The sequence below is a fragment of the Chamaea fasciata genome, unplaced genomic scaffold (genome assembly GCF_029207755.1).
Source record: "Chamaea fasciata isolate MVZ Bird 193981 ecotype frontalis unplaced genomic scaffold, bChaFas1.0.hap1 SCAF_37, whole genome shotgun sequence".
Taxonomy (NCBI): Eukaryota; Metazoa; Chordata; class Aves; order Passeriformes; family Sylviidae; genus Chamaea; species Chamaea fasciata.
Window position 1 is genome coordinate 54,346 of NW_027094122.1, and position 18,745 is coordinate 73,090.

The 18,745-nt window shown below is 57.7% G+C and overlaps 1 protein-coding gene and 1 long non-coding RNA gene across 2 annotated transcripts; both read left to right on the forward strand.

Annotated features, from left to right (window-relative positions):
- The first annotated feature begins 232 nt into the window (after positions 1-232).
- LOC136303569 (uncharacterized) lies at positions 233-3,150 on the forward strand. The gene is made up of 2 exons (XR_010724251.1): positions 233-319; positions 2,833-3,150. It is a non-coding gene; the product is annotated as an uncharacterized lncRNA (long non-coding RNA).
- Positions 3,151-8,294: 5,144 nt separating this feature from the next.
- LOC136303552 (serine/threonine-protein kinase pim-1-like) lies at positions 8,295-11,049 on the forward strand (the record flags this gene model as incomplete). The annotated part of the gene is made up of 7 exons (XM_066207189.1): positions 8,295-8,393; positions 8,514-8,564; positions 8,744-9,110; positions 9,328-9,504; positions 9,751-9,904; positions 10,646-10,794; positions 10,976-11,049. Coding segments are annotated over 7 exons (1,071 nt in total), but the record flags the coding sequence as incomplete, so codon positions are not given.
- Positions 11,050-18,745: the final 7,696 nt, after the last annotated feature.

Below are 18,745 nucleotides of genomic sequence, written 5' to 3' on the forward strand. Positions count from 1 at the left end.
TTTTGGCCCATTTGGATGATTTGAAGCTAAACCTGGTGGATTTACGGTGGATTTTCGGCACAACTGGCGATTTTAAGCGAACCCGGGCGGTTTTAGGACCGCGCGTCCCCTTGGCCCCGCCCCTTTCCCCTCCCAGTTCCCGCCCTTTCCTTGGCCCCGCCCTCCCAGGCCGGGCCCGGGCCCGGGGGAGGAGGAGGAGGGAGGGAGGAAGAGGCGCCGCGGCAGCAGGAGCGGGAGGAGAAGACGAGCGGAGGGAGCGGCGGCTCCAGCGCTCCCTGAACTGGCGGCACCGCCGGGATCATCGCCCCCCATCCCGCAGGTGCCCGGGGAGGGGGAGCTCGCCCCAAATATCCCGGGGGGTCCCTGGGTTTGGGGATATTTTTGTGGGCGGATGTTGGGATCGGGATTGTGTGGGGCTGGGTGGGTGGGATGTGGTTTGAGAGTAAATCAAACTTGGAGAGTTCTTGGTCACATGGACTGGGATTTCACAGGCTGGACCATCTGGATCAGAACCATAGAGACTGGGATCATCTGGAGCGGGGTGGCCGCCTCGGAACGATGCGAACCGAGGCGGTCCCGCCCGGCCCAGGGCAACCTCCCCGTCCCTCCCAGTCCCGCCCGGGGGCGCGGCCAAAACTCCCCGGAGCGAACGCGGCGGTCCCGGAGCGATCCTGGAGCCGATCCCGGAGCGATTCCGGGTCCGATCCCGGTCCCTGTTTCGGCCTCGGTCTCAGTCTCGGTCCCGGAGCGCTCCCGGTGCTGATTCCGGTCGCGGTGCCGATCTCGATGCCGGAGCGGTGCCAGTCTCGGTGCCAGTGCCGGTTCCAGTTTCGGTCCTGGTCTCAATCTCGGTGTCGGAGCGGTGCCGGTGCCGTTTTTTGTCCCGGAGTGCTCCCAGTGCCAATCCCAGTCTTGGTCCCGGAGCGGTGCCAGTCTCGGTGCCAGTGCCGGTTCCAGTTTCGGTCCTGGTCTCAGTCTCGGTGTCGGAGCGGTGCCGGTGCCGTTTTTGGTCCCGGAATGCTCCCAGTGCCAATCCCAGTCTTGGTCCCGGAGCGGTGCCAGTCTCGGTGCTGGTTCCGGTGCCGGTCTCAGCCTCGATCCCGGAGCGCTCCCGGTCTGGGTTCTGGCCGCAGTCCTGGAGCACTCCTGGTGCCGGTGCCGGTTCCGAAGCGCTCCCGGCGCCGGTCCCAGTGTCGGTGTCGGTCTCAGTCTTGGTTCCGGTACCAGTTCTGGTGCCGGTTTCGGTGTCGGTCCCACAGTGCGGGTCCCGGAGCGGTGCCGGTCTCGGTTCCGGTCTCGGTCTCGGTGCCGGAGATTTTAGGGTCTTTTGGGTGATTTTAAGCCAAACCGGGCCCTTTTAGGACCGCGCGTTCCCTTGACCCCGCCCATTTCCCCTCGGAATTCCCGCCGTTTCCTGGACCCCGCCCCTTTCCCCTCCCAGTTCCCGCCCTTTCTCTGACCCCGCCTCGTTCCATTCGTTTCCCGCCCTTTAATTGGCCACGCCTCTTTTCCCTTGGGCCCCGCCCATCTGCTGGCGCGTTCCCTCGAGCGCATGCGCAGATGACCCAGAAGTGGCTCTCCCGGGCGCCGCCATCTTTGTTCCTGTTGCCCCGAGCCGGCTGGGGGCTCTCTAGGGGATCTATAGGGGTCTGAGAGGACCTGGAAGTCTCCTTAGAGGATTTGGTGGAGGATCTGTAGGAGATTTGGGGCGGAATATAGGGAATTTTGGGGGTTTCTGTGGCGTTTTGGGGGGTTGGGGGGTCTGTAGGGGATCTCTAGGGGTGAGCGGGAGCCTGAAGCGGGTCCGGAGAGGTCTGGGGGTGTCTGTGGGTCCCTGTGGGGGATTTGGGGGGCCTGGGGGGGTCTGGAGGTCCCCAGGGGGGTCTGAGGGGATATAAAGGGGCTCGATAGAGGGTCCGGGGGCGCCTGGGGGACCCTATAGGGGATCTGGGGTTCTCTGCATGGGATGTAAGGGGGTCTGGGGGAGTCTTGGCACTTCTATAGTGGAGTTTTGGGGTCCATAAAGGAAATTTTTGTGAATTTTTGGCTCTATACAGCTAATTCTTGGAAATTTGGGGTCCAAATTGGGCAATTTGGGGTGTTCTATTGAATTACTAAAAAAAATAGGAATATCGCCCTAATGCCGATATCCAACAATGACGGACAAAAGACTCTCCAGCAGTTTAGAGTTAGAAAGTGTATGTTTAATTACGACGCCGGGCAGCGTGCGGGATAGCTCCCGAACACACGCGCGCTCACAGAAGATCACAGGGTCTTTTTATGTACTGAAGGATTGAATACCCAAAACACAAATGTATATTCATGACTTTAGTACCTCCCATTCCCCGCTTCCTATGGTAATTAGCCAAAAGCTATTAAGCATGCGTGGTTTGTTCTTTGAAATGGGTCGGTGGTCTTTTTTATGGGGCGGGGTCTCAAAATGATGAAGTAAGTGAGTCTTCTTCGCTTTGACTTTTTAACCTTTTAGTGTTGCGTGACGACTGAATCCTGTTTTCCCAGGAGTATTTCATTTATGAATTTACTGTGCTTCTTGAAGCCTATTGATTAGTCAGAACACACAAACATAAGTTGACAGGCCCCATGATTTATCAGTTCCTTAAATCCGGCTTCTGCTTATCAAAAGGGAAGTCTATCTGTCTTACTTCAGCAATATCCAGTTAAAGTCTGTAATTCTTCAAAATTAATGTTTCAATCCCCTTGGTCCCTGCTCCCTCGTGGCCATGGCAAGAGCGGGCTGGGCTGGCCCTGGCAGGGGGCTCTCCTCGGGTCCCTGCTGATCAGGGCTATGGCCCGTGTTCCTCTGTCTTGCAGCCCTTGAAGACACGGCAGATGACAGCAGCCCTGCCATGAGAAACCTGGCCATTGAAACAGCCTTGGTCCTCCGGGCAGTCCAGAGAGCTCCGTACTCCATCCTGCGGAAGCTGCGAGATCAGCTCCGCAGGGCACGGAAGACACGGCCTCGACTGTCGGGCCTGGGCTGGCTGCGCTGCTGGAGCTCTGCGGAGAGCTGATCTGGGACACTCTGTCTGCTGGGGCCAACCGAGCCAGCGGGGATTTTCTTCTTCTACAGGATTCTTCTTTTCTTCTTTTTTTTCTTCAGTATATAAATATAGGATATGTGTTACAATACACGGACTCCCAGGATTTTTCTTTTGCTGCCCTGGGTGCACAGGGGAAGAGGGGGAAAAGGGTGCTTTGTGCTCAGCAAGCTGCCCAGGCATGCAGCCTTGCAGGGAAAATGGCCAGAAGCCCCTCGGCCCTCGGTGGTCCTGCGGAAGCCTTTGCACTGCCGAGAGAGCGCGTGGGCGGGGGCCGGAGCTGTGGGCATCCCTGCGAGGCCGGAGCCTGGAGATGGCCACAAGCCCTGTGCCAGCCAGGAACCGCCGTCTGTGTCCTCCTGCCCGTGTGCTGCTGGCCGGATTGCTGAGGGCTCCGCGGTGCCTCTTGATCGGGCTCCTCTGGAGCTGCTGTGGGGCTGCGCCTCTGCTGCCGGGCAGGCTGGCCGGGCTGGGGGAGACTCTGAGGGGCTGGGCTGGTGGGAAGCCCTGAGGAATTGGGTGTCAGAGGCCACAAGCAGCCCCCGGGGAGCTGCCATGTTCCTGCCAGCCGGCTGCTCTGGCGCTCCCCCAAAGTACCTGTGGAGTGAGTGCAGGGAAAGGTGTAACCTTGCGCTCAGGGCCTTTCTCGAGCTCACTGAGGATCCCTCCCTCAATGGTGACAAGGGGGCAGTGGCTGGAGCTGAGCTGGGGAATGCAGTCGCTTGGGCTTGGCTGGGCTTCGAGAGCTCAGACAGCTGCTCCCAGCTCTCCTGCCTCCTGGTTCGGCTGCCCGAGGACCTCGGGACAGGCCTTTGGCCTCTGGGCCCTGTTGGCACCAGGGCGGCGTTTCACGACTTGTGTTCCTCACAGGCCAAAAAAGTGTGGCCCCTGACTGAACATTTTGTGGAGCTCCTGCGGGACACAGATGAACAGTCAGTCAGGATGACGGCCGTGATGCTCAGCTTTGCAGTTTTGGACAAGGACATGCTGAGACCCAGCCCTGTCGCCCTGCAGCTGGTTGCGGTGCTCCTGCCACTCTCTGACCATGCAAGGCTCTGTGCCCCCAGCCACGGCCACTGTGTGCCCACCAAACACTTGGTGCCCTGTGGGTTTGCAGGCTCACGCCCAGCTGAGCCCCGAGCAGCCGATGCTGAGGTCTTTTTTTCTTCCTTTCATAGAGGATAACGGCCAGGTGCAGCTGCTGTCCACACTGCTCTTCTGAAAATTGGTGACTGTTTGCAGGGCCCCTGGGAGGGAATATTGGGGTTCCTGGCAGCAGGATCCTTGTGCAGCTTCAGGCTGGGGTGGGCAGCACTTCCATCTGCAGCTTCCATGTGCTGCTCCGGCAGCTGCTGCTGCTGCTGGGGACCCTGAGGGAAGAGGCCACGGGAGGGATGGAAATGCTGCCCGGACAGCAGCAGCCAGGGCCAGGAATGAGCTTTGCCTTCCTGGCTGCTGAAATGAGGCTCCTTTAGTGCAAGAGGAGGCAAAGGCAAAATCAATTTCAACAATTCAAGGGAAACTGTGGAAAATTGGAAGCCTCTCAAAATGTCACACACATTCATCTGGGAGCTCTTCAGCGTTGGTTCTTGTAAAAAGCCTTTCCCGTTTTCCCTTGGCTCTGAGATTCTGGGAGCCACCGCTGGGCTTCAGAGTTCAAGTGATTTTTATTTTCCAGGTTTTTAAACAGAGCTCTGAATTGGGCATCTCTTGCCACTTTTTCTGCTCAGAACCTTGAGAAAGGTTCTCTGCTCCTGTGAGCCACATCTTGAAGGGTGGTTGGCAACCATGGAATGCTCTGGGAAAGCACTTGATTGACTTCAGGGCCAGGCTGGAGAGCTCAGCCTGAGGAAAGAACTGTTCCAGATGCCTCTGTCCATGTCCAGCTCCTCACAGCTGAGTCCCTGAACACCCTGGGTGGTTTATAGGGATTGATTTTCCCCTCCTGTTCACTTGGAGGTGATTTTGCCATCCTTTAGAGGAACATCTGACCAGCCCCTGCCCCCATTCCATTTTATTCTCTCCGCTTTGAAGTTGGACCGCTGGGTTTGACATGTAAATTGGTAGTGTCTCCCCGTTCTTCCCTCCAGCCCTCAATTGTGACTTGTATTAAACACTGCAAACGGCCTCATTTGTCTGGTGGGGAAGATGTGAGGTGGAGAAAGTTAACAGCATTTGTTTTCATGAACCTTGTGCTAGTAAAGAAAAATGAGGTTTGTCATTTTGGTGTGGTGCTGAGTGTTGGGATCTGGGAATTTATTTCTTGCTATTGTTCTTATTATTTATTAGTGTTACTTTTCACTGGTCAGATTTTTAAATCTTAGACACGATTAACCAAGGCTGGATGTAAGTCATTAGGAAAATTCCCTTGCATTTTCCACTGGGATTAAACGGTTCAGTCGACTCCAAGTTGCCAGTGGATTCTAAAGATGGGAAATCCTGTTAGTGGTGGGTTTGGTGTGGTTTGGAGCTGGGGAAGGCTCTCATCCCCTCCCGGAGGTGCCCCAAGCCCGCTCTGCTGCCACGTCTGCACTCGCGGCCCCTCACGGCTGCCCTGCCCTGGGGACACGGTGGGACCCCGCTGCTGCCGGGGCTGAGGCTCCTCACGGCCCCTCAAACCCCTCCTGGCTACACAGAACCTCTCCTGGCCCCCGACAGCCCTTCATGGCCCTTCATTGCCCCTCCCGGCCCCTCAGGGCCCCTCCCGGCCCCAGGCGTGGAGCTCCTCCCGAAGGAGAAGGGGCCGGGCCCTGCTGGTTCTCCTTTTATTTCGGTCGTTTCGCAGCCGTGAGGAAAGAAAGGCTGAAATGGAGCCTTTGCCCAGCGGTTCCCTCCGGGTCAATTGCGGCCGAAGCTCCGTGCCGGCGCTGGCCCCAGCACCAGCATCCCCGCAGCCCCGCCGGCCTTTGCTGTCCCCCCGTGTCCATTCCCTGTCCCCGAGGCCCGCCCGGCTCTGGCAGCAGCAGGAGCCGCAGCGCAGCGGGCGCCGGCCCGGCCCGGCCGGGGCTCCCGGGCAGGAGCAGCAGCAGCGCCGGCCCCTTCCCACCTGCTCCTGCCTCGCCTTCCAAGGCCTTTGTCCGGCTCCACTGCGGCCTGGAGCAACGCTCACCCGCCAACAGCCCAGACTGCTCAGGGCCCGCCTGTGCTGCCCCGACCCAGCCTCCAGAGAAAGGAAGGGTCGGCTTCCAGCGCTGTTTTCAGCACTGTTTCACTCAGCCCGAGGTGACGGCAGGAGGCTGCTGCTGCCTTTGCCTTGGCAATTGGAGATCGCGGCGGCTGCTGCACCCCTCTGGCTGCCGACTGGATTTTATCAGGACAACTGCAATTGCCTTTTTCCATCCTTGCTGCCCGCTGTGCTTTTGTGACAGTGAACTCAGTCTTTCTGTTGCAGGCACCGTGCAAAGAAGAGATTGAAATGCTCCCAAGTCCCCGGGCACTAAGTCGAGGGGAATTAAAGCCACACAGGCCACATTTGCAGCGCTCCAACACAGCCCTGCTGCTGGTGCTGCTGAAATAGAATCAACTTAGAGAGGCCATCACAAAAATTGCCGCTGGGGTGTCAAACACAATGCAAAAATGCACCCGGAGAAAGAAAAACCAGAACTTCTTGACTCACTTCATTGCTTCCTCCGAGCAGCAGAAAAGGGAGATGCCCAGAGGTATTTCCAGCTGCTGCTGATCCCAGCTGGAGCTCTCTGCAGAGTCCCAGCAGGAACCTGAGCCCAGCCCGGGGAGCTCACACAGTGTCAGGGAGATTCTGTCTCTGGATTCAGTCAGGGTTGCATTCCCCAACAAGTGCTGGTGCCACCTCCTGTTTTCTTGGATTAAAACAGTAACAAGGAAAACCTTACCAATGGCACAACTCCCCAGTCCACAAGGAAAAAAGAAAGGACAAATCGTAAAGTTTTCCAAACATTTGTCCTGCTTTGCTGCAAAAGTCGTGCTGCACTCAGTATGGAAATCCAGGAGAAGCTGCAGTTGGTGGCACATCTTGTGCCAGCAGCTCGACCTCGTTCTCCACCAAAGGTTCTTGAAAAGAGCAGCTGGGACTGTGGTGAAGGTTGCTGGAAAACTGCAACAGCTTTCCAGAAGTGGAATGAAAACGCAAGAAATAAACCAAGAGGTTTTCCTCTATTTATTTCTATGCTTCCCTTTTCCGTGTTGCACTACTTCTCCGTGCCATTAATTCCAAATGGATCTCACCTCTCAGATCGATGACTTAGTGAGTTTTAGACCCTCGAAAATACCATGGGCCATAGACAGAGTTTGCCTTCCCCTGTTTTTGCTGCAAAGTAACGCTGGAGACATAAGCGTAGTGCTTGGGTCGGGCACGAATCCTACAAGCAGGGAATGTGTCCTGACAGTGTCTGAGCCTCAGCAGGGACAATGCACAGCAGCGACCGAGGGAATTCCTCTGCCGCGGCGCAGGAGTCAGGCCTCTGGATCTGGGCTCAGCACGGCCAAGTTGCCGTGTTTGGAGCGGCTCGGGGGCTGCCCCCGGGGAGCGCGGGGCTGGAGCGTGGAACGGACACGCGGACAAACGGCCCCAGGGCTCCAGTTGCAGCGGCGGCAGCGGCAGCAGCAGCGGCAGCAGCGAGTCTACGGCGTCTACGGCGTCTGCGACCCGTCCCTGTCCCTCTCTTGTTCCTCCTCTCCCTCTCCCGCTGTCCCGCACTCTGTCTCGCTCTCCCGCAGCCTCTCCCGGTGTCCCTTTCCCGACCCCCCCGGCCCCTCTCGGCGTCCCCGTCCCGGCCTCTCCCTCTCCCCCCGCAGAGCTGGGCCATGCCCCGGGCCCGCCCCCGGCCCCGGGCGTCCCGCCGCTGTCTGGGCTCCGCCCGGCTCTGGCGGTGCTGGCTGTGGCGGTGCTGGGCGAGCATCAGTGCCCGGGGCCAGGGCGGCATCGCTGCGCTTTGACTGCGCCTGTCCCGAGCCTGGCCCCGGCCCCGGCCCCGACCCCGGCCCCGACCCCGACCCCGGCCCCGACCCCGGCCCCGGCCCCGGCCCCGGCTCCTCCCGGGCCCCGCTAAGGACACACGCGGCGCGGCCGCTCCCGCCGCCTCCGCCGCGGCTTCCCCGGCCCGAGCTCCGCCGCTCGGCAGCGCAGCCGCCGGCCTCGAGCCGCCGGGGCCCGGGGCGGGTGGGGATGCCCGGCCCGGGGCGCTCGGGGGGCGCTCGGGGGCCGTGTCTGGCCCCGGGCCGAGCGCTGAGGGCCGCGTGTCGCCCGCAGGGGAGGCGCGGGAGGCCCTGCAGGACCGGTACCGGCTGGGTTCGCTGCTGGGGCGCGGAGGCTTCGGCAGCGTCTACTCGGGGACGCGGCTCTCGGACGGCGCCCCGGTGAGCGGCGGGGCTGGCGGCGGGCGGAGGAGGAGGAGGAGGGCGGAGGAGGAGGAGGAGAAGATCGGGGCGCGGCGGGGCAGGCGGCGAGCTGAGCCCGCTGCTGGCCTTTGCTCGCAGGTGGCCATCAAATGCGTGCCCCGGGCCCGCGTCCAGCACTGGGGCGAGCTGGTGAGTGAGCGGGGCCGGCGGGAGAAGCTGGGGCCCGGCAGGGGAAGAGCCGGCGGGAGCCCTGCAGGGAGAGCGGGCGTGGGCTGAGCGGGGGGCCCAGAGCATCCGGGGCTGGGTGAGGGGTTCCCAAGCCCTGGCACAGCCTCAGCCCCACTGACGGCATCGTGGTCCTTCGGCAGCCCAACGGCGCCCGTGCGCCCCTGGAAATCGTGCTGCTGGACAGGCTGTCCTCTGGATGTGGTGGCATCATTCAGCTGCTGGAGTGGGTTGAGCTCCCCAACAGCTTCCTGTTGGTGCTGGAGCGTCCGGAGCGGTGCCAGGACCTCTCGGGTTTCCTGGCGGAGCGGAGGTTCCTGCCGGAGGAGGAGGCGCGGGGGCTGTTCCGCCAGGTGCTGGAGGCCGTGCGGCACTGCACCAGCTGCGGGGTCCTGCACCGCGACATCAAGCCCGAGAACGTCCTGCTCGACCTGGCCACCGGGCAGCTCAAACTGATCGACTTTGGCTGTGGCGCCTTCCTCCAAGACACAGCCTACAGGCAATTTGCAGGTGAGCCCTCTCAGGGGATGTTCCTGGGCATCTCACGGCCCAGCCTGGCTGTAGCACCGCGGCTTCCCCCTCTCGCTGCTAGGAGCGGCGTTATTTCTTGAGCCAAGTTGCTTTTGGGTGGGGGCGGGAGGGGGCCAGCCCCCACACGCCCAGGGATGCCGGGGCGAGGCTTTAGGAGTTGCAGCATCCCCTGATGAACTCCGTCTGTGTTCCATAGGAACCCTGCCCTACAGCCCACCAGAGTGGATCCACCACCAACGCTACCACGGCGAGGCAGCGACCATCTGGTCCCTGGGCCTCCTGCTGTACCACCTGGTCATGGGGAAGCACCCGTTCAGGAGGGGCCAGCAGTTCATCTGGGGGCGCATCTTGTTCCCACGATGGCTCTCTCAAGGTGGGTCCTCATCTCTGGGCACAGGGGAATCCCGGTGCTGGGAGACAGCAGCAGGCTGATGAGCAGCCTGCTCTGGCAGCTGCTGAGGAGGTGGCACATGTCCTGCTCTCCTCCAAACAGGGAGTCCATGGGGAAGTTTAGGCACAGCTCTGGGCACACCCAGCATGGCCTGGGCACGGGAATGGAGGGGCAAAGCAGACGGGATCCTTCTCCAACTGACTGCTGGTTTCTGGTTTCTCTCTTCAGAGTGCCAAAATGTTATCAGGAGGTGTTTGTCCATGCAACCCTTGGACAGGCCATCCTTAGAAGACCTCTTCAGTGATCCTTGGCTGCAGGGTGTTCATCGTCCCCAGAAGATGGGAGAGGTCCATGTGCACAGTTTGATCCAAAGACCTGACAGGTAAGAGCTCCACACATCTCATGGCAATCAGTGCTAAAGAAAACCAGAGTGTTTTTGTCCTGCCTGTAGCTCTGAGCAGGGATGACCAGATGGGAACATCTGTGCTGGGGCGGAGCTGGAGACCTGGTGTAGCAAGCACTGGTGGCCACCATCCACCCTAGTTGTGCTTGTCCTGGTTCGTTGGTGGCTGGGGCCCTGGGCAGAGCACTGACAGCCTGGTCTGGCCCCCAGGGAAGGAGGAGCCCCTGGAGAAGCTGTATCAGGTGGGGCTGCTGCTGGAGACACCAAGGACAACCCCAAGGATGCCAAGCTCTTCCTCGACCTGGCCACCGGCAGCTGAAGATGATCGACTTGGATTCTGGCACCTTCTTCAGACACGCTCCCTGGGGCCCAATTTGCAGGTGAGTCCACAGCTGGGGGGATGCTCCCAGATGTGGGCATGGCACGGCCTGGCCGGGCACCAAAGGTTCCTCCCTTTGCTGGGGCAGACGCCACAGATTCTTCACTCGGCCGTCAAGCTGCCTTTTGGCTCTGCGCAGCTGCTGAGGGCTGGATGTGCCGTGGCTGGCTGCAGGCTGGGCACGTGTCCTGCCCTCCTGCTCTGCCCCCAAAGGCAGCAGTGATGGGCAGCTTTGGGCCCAGCTCTGAGCACGGCCAGCGTGGCCTGGGCACTGCGGGCGCTCGGGACGAGGGCACAGGAGCCTTCGGCTGACGGGCACTTTCTGGTTTCTCTCCTTCCAGCCGGGCTCTGCGGGTGCTGAGGCTGCTCTGGGCTCTGCTGGGCTCAGCCCCAGGCACGGCTGGGCTGGCTCTGCCCTCACATTGCTCTGACAGCTTTGCATCAGACGAGCCCATTCTGAGCCCACCGAGTGAGCTCTCTGCTTTTGCAGGTGAGTGAGACTCTCCTGCAGGCCAAGAGATTGCAGTGAGGGATCCACATCCAATTGGCAAGAACCCAAGCACTCCACAGTTCCAGCTGAACGCCTGGATCTCCACAGGATGTTTTGTCTGTCCCGCTCTTCATTCCTTTTTTCGCTGGAATCGTGCAACTGCCCTTTCTTCCTCCTCCAGAAGTGCCACAAGTGAGCAAAACCTGGCGAGTGGACGGCGTTCCTAAGGCAGTGCAGTCTGGAGCGGATGGATGAAGAATCGCCCTTCTGCACTTCCCAAGCAGAGCAAAAAGCTGTAAGTGGGACTTTGCGTTTAAGAAACCCCTGACAATTTCAAAGGGAATGTGCAGCTCATTCACAGGGTGAGAAGGAAGGTCGTCTTGTAAAGGATTTGGGGTTTGGCAAAGTTTAGATTCCCAGTCCTGCTTGGAGCTGGCGGGGCACAAAGCAATTTCCTATTGCTTCAATCACAATTTAAAATAATACTGGAAACAAACCACAAAATCTTTTTTAAAAGGCTGCTGAGGTCAGCAGGATGGATCCATGCCATCAGCACATCTATGGAGTAAATAACGGAGATCTCATTTGAAAAAGTTCAGTTATCTCTTTATCCAAAGCTATAAAGTATTTTTACTACGCTGCACTTGGGTTTTGTTTTTATCTTCCACTTTTTTTCTGTGTTGTTTTTAATTTTCTTTTTTTTTTTTCCTAATAGAAAACTTGTCCTAGGGAAGGAATGTCCTTTGCTGCTGGTTCCCGTGTGGAGCAGCTCCCCAGGCAGAGCCCGGCAGCTCCTGGCCCTGCAGGGCTGAGGCTTTTCCCCGTTGCTGGGCACAGACTGATGGAGCAGCACTGCTGAACACGGGGACACGCAGAGGGAGCAGGAGCAGCTGCCTGTGTCCAGCTGCAGCTCCAAGGCCCAAACTCTGAGCAGACAGGGCTGGAAGAGACTGGCAGGCTCCCTGTTTGCTGTGCTGCCCCACTTGTGCCCGGCCCAGCTCTGCGGGAGGCAGAGGGAGAACAAGGGGCAGCTCCGGCCAGCCCCCAGCACAGGAACACCTCTGGCCCCGGGCCTCGGGGCACTGTCAGCACCCGCTGCTCCGGCCACGGCTTCTGCTGGCCCTGACGGCGACAACCAAACTGTGCCTGATCCCCAGGGAGCAGCAGCAGGGCCTGGATCCGATCCCTCAGTCTGGGGCAGGGCTGGACAAACGACCCCCGCAGCAGCAGCAGCAGCAGCAGCAGCACATGGAGCTGACTTTGAGCACAGCCCCCGCCACTGTTCCCTCCCGTGGGCAGTGGTGTCACAGCAGCCTGAGGCACCCGGGAGCCCTCAGGGCCCGCAGGGACTTGAGATGGCAGCCCTGGGCTCCTGGGGGTTGTGCAAGGAACAGAGGTGAGGACTCCCTCTCCACGTGGAGCTTCCAGATGGAAAAGGCTGCTGTGAGCAGGCAGCTGCAAGGGCAGAGGAAGGAGGGTCTCGACCCCTGGATCTGTGCCACTTCCACAGTCCTGGGCAGCAGCCACCGAGCCCCGGGGGAACAGAGGGCACAGCAAGAGGGACAAAAGCAGGCAAGGTCAGAGACTGGAGAGAGCCAGACCTGGGAGCAGGAGCAGCTGCTTCATCGCACTCTTGGAGAAAGCTCTCGGCTGTTTCTAAGCGCTGAAAGGCGTGAAGGGCAGAGAGGAGGGGACACCAAACAATGCTCCTGTTTGCACACCCTCCCCTCTCAGTGTCCCAGAAGGAATTGGATGAACTGTATTCTTCTCTCTGAGTCGTCTCGTTCAGCGTGAGCAGCTTAGCACCAGGAGCTGAAGGAGCTGAAGCCTTAGGCCACAAGAGCTGACCAAGAGGGAACTTTTTGACCAAAGTAATGCTGCTAACATGGACCTGACTGAATCCAGCAGATAAAACCATGGAAATATAGAATCCTTTCTGTTGGGAAAGACCTGGGAGCTCATCAAGTCCCAGTGTTAAGCCAGCAGTGTCAAGCCCAGCACTAAAGCCTGAAGTGCCAAGGCCTGGACAAGAGGCCTGACTGAGGCCTGAACAAGCGGCCCTGAGCCAAAGGTGACCTCTCGATGAACCTTCCAGCCAAAGGTTATCTTTGTATCTGCTCGTTAACAAAATAGGCACCGTCATTAGCGTTGTAATAGATGCATCCTCTCCTCAGTGAAACATGTATTGACCTTTCTGTATTTAGAAGCCAGACAAGGCCATGAAGTCTGACATCTGGCCTTGTTCGGGGCTGTAGGGTCAAAGGCAACTCCCCTGGTTCCTCCTTGGGCCCTGGCCAGGCTTTGGGAGAAACCCAAGAGGAGGATGCAAGCAGATGTTCCTGCACTAGGAGTGCTGCTGGCAGTGTGTTTATTCAGCACTATCAAAGCTGGGCCCTCTCCCAGCCAGGCTGGAGCCTCAGCTGTGGCTGGAGGCAGCTGCAGGAATTCCCAGTGTCCGGGAGAGGCTCTGCAGTCCTTGGCTGTGACAGCTTCCCCAGCTGCTGTGTGGGTGTGGGTGATGGGAAAGGCTGAGGGTAACTGGTGATGGATCTTTCTCAATCACTGTGGGCAATCCGTGGTAGTGACGGCTGGCTGCATTGCTGAGCTGCTCCTTCTGTGCTCCTTTGCTGCTTTGAACTGTAGTAAATTTCACTGATTCCTTCAGGTGCTGTCTGTGTCCTTGGTGCTGAGCCTGCCCACTGCGAAAACAAAATTGGCATAGCTTGGCCGGATCAGCACAAAATGACACTTTTTAAATCTAAAGGTGAGGAATCAGTCCTATCCGAAATTCCCAGATGGGAAGCCCTTCCCTAGAGTTCTCTGACTCTGGAGTGGGCTGAGGTGGGAACAGATTCTTGACAGGGGCCGCTGTATTAGAGGGTGTAAAGTACCCCACACTGGCTCTGAAATGGCTCACTACTCAGCCTGAGCGGGTACCACAGTGGTCTCTTGAAAAGGAGAGACTTAGATGCCCTAAAAACCCTGGTACAGGAACAACTGGCTCAAGGACACATTGAGCCATCTATGAGCCCTTGGAACACCCCAGTATTTGTTATAAAAAAGAAATCTGCTAAGTGGAGGTTACTCCATGACCTGAGAAAAACCAATTCCACGACGGAGAGAATGGGCACATTGCAGCCTGGTGTGCCATCGATGTCCCACAATGCTGCCTGCCTCCTGGGACATCCTGATTGTGGACTTAAAGGGCTGTTTTTTCACTCTTCCATTACCCCCAGATGATACCCCAAAGTTTGCCTTGACCGTGCCTTCTATTAATAACACTGCACCAGTGCAACGTTACCGATGGAAAGAACTTTCCCAAGGCGTGGGAAACAGCCCCACGATGTGTCAGTGGGGTGTTGCTCAGGTACTCTGATCAGTGAGAGAACAGTTGCCAGGGGCATACTGTTACCATGGCCTGGATGACATTTTGATTGCACCCCAAACCAGAAAAGAACTCTCACTGATTCAGCCAAGCCTGTTGCAAGCGTTCAAACCACTTGGGCTGCAAGTAGCACCAGAGAAAGTGCAGCAGCAACCACCCTGGAAATATTTGGGACTCAAAATAATGAACCAGACCATACAGCCACAAACAATTCCATTTCCAACCAAAATTCTAACTCTAAACGATGCACAAAAACTCTTGGGTACCATCAACTGGGTCAGACCTTACCTAGGACTGACTGACTCTCAACTAGCACCTTTATTTGACCTCCTAAAGGGTGACTCTGAATTAACTTCCCCCAGAAAATTAATCCTAGAGGCAAAAGCTGCTGTTGAAACAGCAGAGCAAGCTATCACCAACAGACAAGTCCACCGGATATGCCCAGAGGTGTGGATCACTGTGTTTATTCTCATTGTTAGTTTTCATCCTACTGGTGTTCTTGGGCAGTGGAATCCACGCTGGCCTGATCCTTTGCACATTCCAGAATGAATGCTTCCACCTCATCAAGCAAAAAAGACGGCACCCACCGTCTTTGAACTAACTGCACAGTTAATTATCAAATGTTGTCGCAGGTGTTTTCAGTTGAATGCTACGGATGTTTCAAAAGTTGTCTTGTCTCCATGACACAAGAGCAATTCTAATGGTGTTTTGCTAACAGTACAGCCTTGCAAAGTGCTTTGCAAGGACACTGGAACGCTTTGGGCACCTGCCCGACGTGTCTGTCCTACCTTACGTCCTGTCCAAGACCACCAGCAGCATTCTCCTGGTGGTCCCTCCACAGACGGTGTGGAGCCGTGTGTGGAACAGTGCTGGAAACAGCTTGTTCACCGACCTCGTGGAGAGCTGGGACTCTTAGAGTGACGGTGCATTTAAGGATTCTGTTTGTTTACAAACTGGTTTTCTGTTTACAAAGTGGTTTTTTCTGTTTACAAATTGTTTTTCTGTTAATTGTTAATCTTGTTAATTCTGTTAATTGGTTTTTCTCAGGGTTTTAAAAGTTGAACGTTTTCTTGTTTTAGTGTTAAGTTGTAGTTTGGAACCATAAGCAGTTAACCTGTAACATGCCAGCCCGGAAGATTGTGATCTCGCCTGACAGCTCCTGGGAGTGAGTGCTGCAGCTCCAGTGGTACATGGGACACATCACTGGCTGAGCAGAATTAAGTTTGTCAAAACCTCCTTCAAATTAAACCCATGCTGTCTTGTGTTACCCTGTCTGCAAAAGGGCCCTTGCAAATGGGATAACGGAAAACAATCTGCATTTTAATAAAAGCAAAGGCAGGAGATGTAGCAGGGTCCAGCTGGTTCACAGCTGGGCATAATGAGTCTGATCATAACAGACCCAACTGGGCTGACCTGGCTTGTTCTAGAAGTCCCCGGGGGAACAAAGAGCTCAGCCAAGCCCATCCAAGCCCTGGCTGCAGACACACCCCTGGCCAGAGATGTGGGCAGTGCAGAGATTCCCAACCAGTTGGCTTTCCAAGCCCGGGAAATTCAAACTCACCATAAAAGGGAGCTTGGAACAATAAATTGTGGCTGTTGGTCAGAACTCAAGAAGATACTGTGTGGTGTGTCTGTCTCCAACCCACCAGCCTCGTGTTACACTATGTCTAAATCTATGTTTCTATCTATATCTCTATCTTTATATGTGAAACAATAATGATAATGTGCAGTAATGCTGACAATACTGATTTGCCACCTTTGGCTGCTCAGGGATGTGACACTAAATACCCTACAGAAAAGCATTGGCCACGACTCAAATGTCAGTGCTAAACTTTGTGAGACTGCTTGCAAGGAATAAAGGAGGAAGGGATGAAATTGGCGATTTTTATGGGGTTTGCTGATACTGTGGTGTGGAATGCTTTGTCTGTTAGTGTGAAAATACAGTGATTTGGACTGCTGGTGTTTTCATGTACCAGACTATTCACAAGCTGCAGGATCATCAAACAGACAAAGGGGCAGTTGAAGGAGCAGGTGAAAAAATGAGGAGATGGGAACCTGTCCTGATGGAGAACCCATCCCACAGATGTTCTCCATACCCTTAACAATGGACCCAGTGGGGAAATGGAAACCCCTGGATGTGCACAGCTGCGCCCAGTTTGCGAATACAACCGTGCACAGTGAGACTTTGACTGCTGGGGAAATTGTTCTGGGTGTGATGGCCCCTGACAGGGCCACCCCAGAGGCTGCAGGGCTGGACCTTCATGCATTAGAATTAATTAGGACAAATCAGAAGCAAATGAGAGTTATCAATACAGGAATAGGAACTCAGATTTCTCCGGGACACTGGAGGTTTGAGAACTGCTCACTGGAGCTTGGCCTTGAAAAGCGTTGATGTCATGGGAGAAGGAATTGATGCAGATTGTCAAGGAGAAATCAAAGTCATCCTTTGAAACAACAGTGAACAGAGTGGATTATTTAAGCCTATGGCGTGGCAGCAATTACTGATATTGCAGTTTGAAAAACAGTTGTGAAGAGAGGAGATCCACAGTGTCACTGCGGTCCCCTGGCTCCACAAGGCCCTGCAGGCTCCCAGGGCACCTTTGGTTCTATGGGGCCCGCAGGGTTTAGCTGGCGGGCAGGGTCAGCACCAAAGAGACACGCACCAACTTAAGGAAGCCCAACCCCACCGCGGGGGGACCCGCCTCCCGCCGGGGCTCTGCCGGCACCGCCACCGGGACCCCCAAAAACACCTCCCGGGGACCCCCCATGTCCCCTTGAGGGGCATCTGCGCCTCAGCTCTGGAGCCCTGCCAGATCCAAACATCAAGCTGCCCGGCCCCGACAGAAAAAAGCCCCAGGAGCCATAAATATATTTTCTGTGAGCTCCAAACATCCCTCCCCGCTTCAAAAAAACCGCCCAGGATATTTGGGGCGCGCTCCCCCTCCCCGGTCACCCGCAGGATACGGGGGCGATGGTCCCGGGGCGAAGGAGCTGCAGATCCAGAGAGCAGTGAAGTCACGCAGTGCCTCCTCTGCCGGCTCCAGCTCCTCCATCCCTCCTCTTCCTCCTCCTCTGTCCCTCCTCCTCCTCCTCCTCCTCCTCCGTCCGTGCGGCCGCGGGCCGGGAGCTCTCGGGTGAGCGGGGCCGGGCCGGGACACGATGGGAAAGGGGTGGGTCACCCCCAAACCGAGCTGGGGGCAGCGGAGGTTTGGGGGAACAATGGGAAAGGGGTGAGAGGGGGGGATAGGGGGAGGTGGGACAGCGGGAAGGGAGTTCCCAGTAGGGGTCCCCCAGTAAACCCCAGGACTCCCAAGCCCTGTCCCAGCGCCCACAGTTCCCTCCACAGCCCCGGCTGAGTGGGGGGCTCAGCCCAGGACCCGTCATTGTCTGGGGCTCCCCCGAGTGCAGCAAATGGGAGAGTGCCCCCCAGGGTGGAGTTTTGGGGGTCTCCCCACCATCACGGCTTTAAGAACCCCCGACAGTCAGGCGCCGCTTTAACTCCCCTTGGCAGGGCGACACCACTCCCGTTGATTCCGGTAGTGGAGCCCCCATGGGGGGCTTGGGGGTCCCGGGAGGGTTTGGGGGTCCCGGGGGGGTCTGGGGCTACCTGGGTGATGCCGATGGTGGTGATGAGGACCCCGTGCCAGGTATAAACCTTCTCAAGGGGGCTTGGGGGCGTGTTGGGAGGTCCCATGGGAATTTTGATGTCCTGAGAGGGTTTAGGGGGTTCGTACGGGGCGTTTGCAATCTTGGGGAGTTTTTGGAGGGTCCCAGGGATGTTTTTGGGGTTCCAGGGGAGGTTGGGGTGTCATGGGGAGATTGGAGGTTCCCAGGGAGGGGCTGGGGGGTACCTGGGCAGGGCAGGTGACAGAGCTGGGACCCCGTGCCGGGTCCGAACCTTCTCACTGGGCAGCGTCAGCGTGTTCAGGGAGATCCTGGGGGACCCCGAGGGTCACCCCAATTCCCAGGGGACCCAAAATACGAAGGGCTCCCCTGAACTCCCTCACCCCTGGATCTGCTGCAGGCAGGGGGACACCAGCACTCGGCCCCTGCCCCCACTATCATGGGGGGGCTGTGGAAGAAACCAGGGGGGCACAGACAGGTCAGGGTGGAACCCCAGAGTCCTGGAGGAGGGGACATGGGGACAATCCCAGGAATCCCCGTGAGGGGCTTAGGGGGGACCCAGGAGGATTTGGGGGTGGACTGGTGGGGTCATGGGGGGATTTCCAGGAGTCTTGGGAGGGGGGGAAGAACAGGGTGAGCCCCCAGGATGGGTTTGGGCAGAACCGGATTGGAGCTTCCAGACGCTGAATCCGATGAGGAGAATGGCCACGATGGCAGCGATGACGGACACAGCGACCACCAGGGTGAGATTCCTGCTGGATTCCGGCTCTGGGAAGCACGGGATGGTGAGGAGGGGCAGGGGAACCTCCATCCCACTGCGCCACATTCCCAAACTCCCAGGTACCACATTCCACATTCCCCGCCTCAGCCCAGGAGAAGATGCCGGGCTCCGGCATTCCGGGATGCTCCACCCGGCACCGGTGCTGCTCCCGCTCCTCCGGC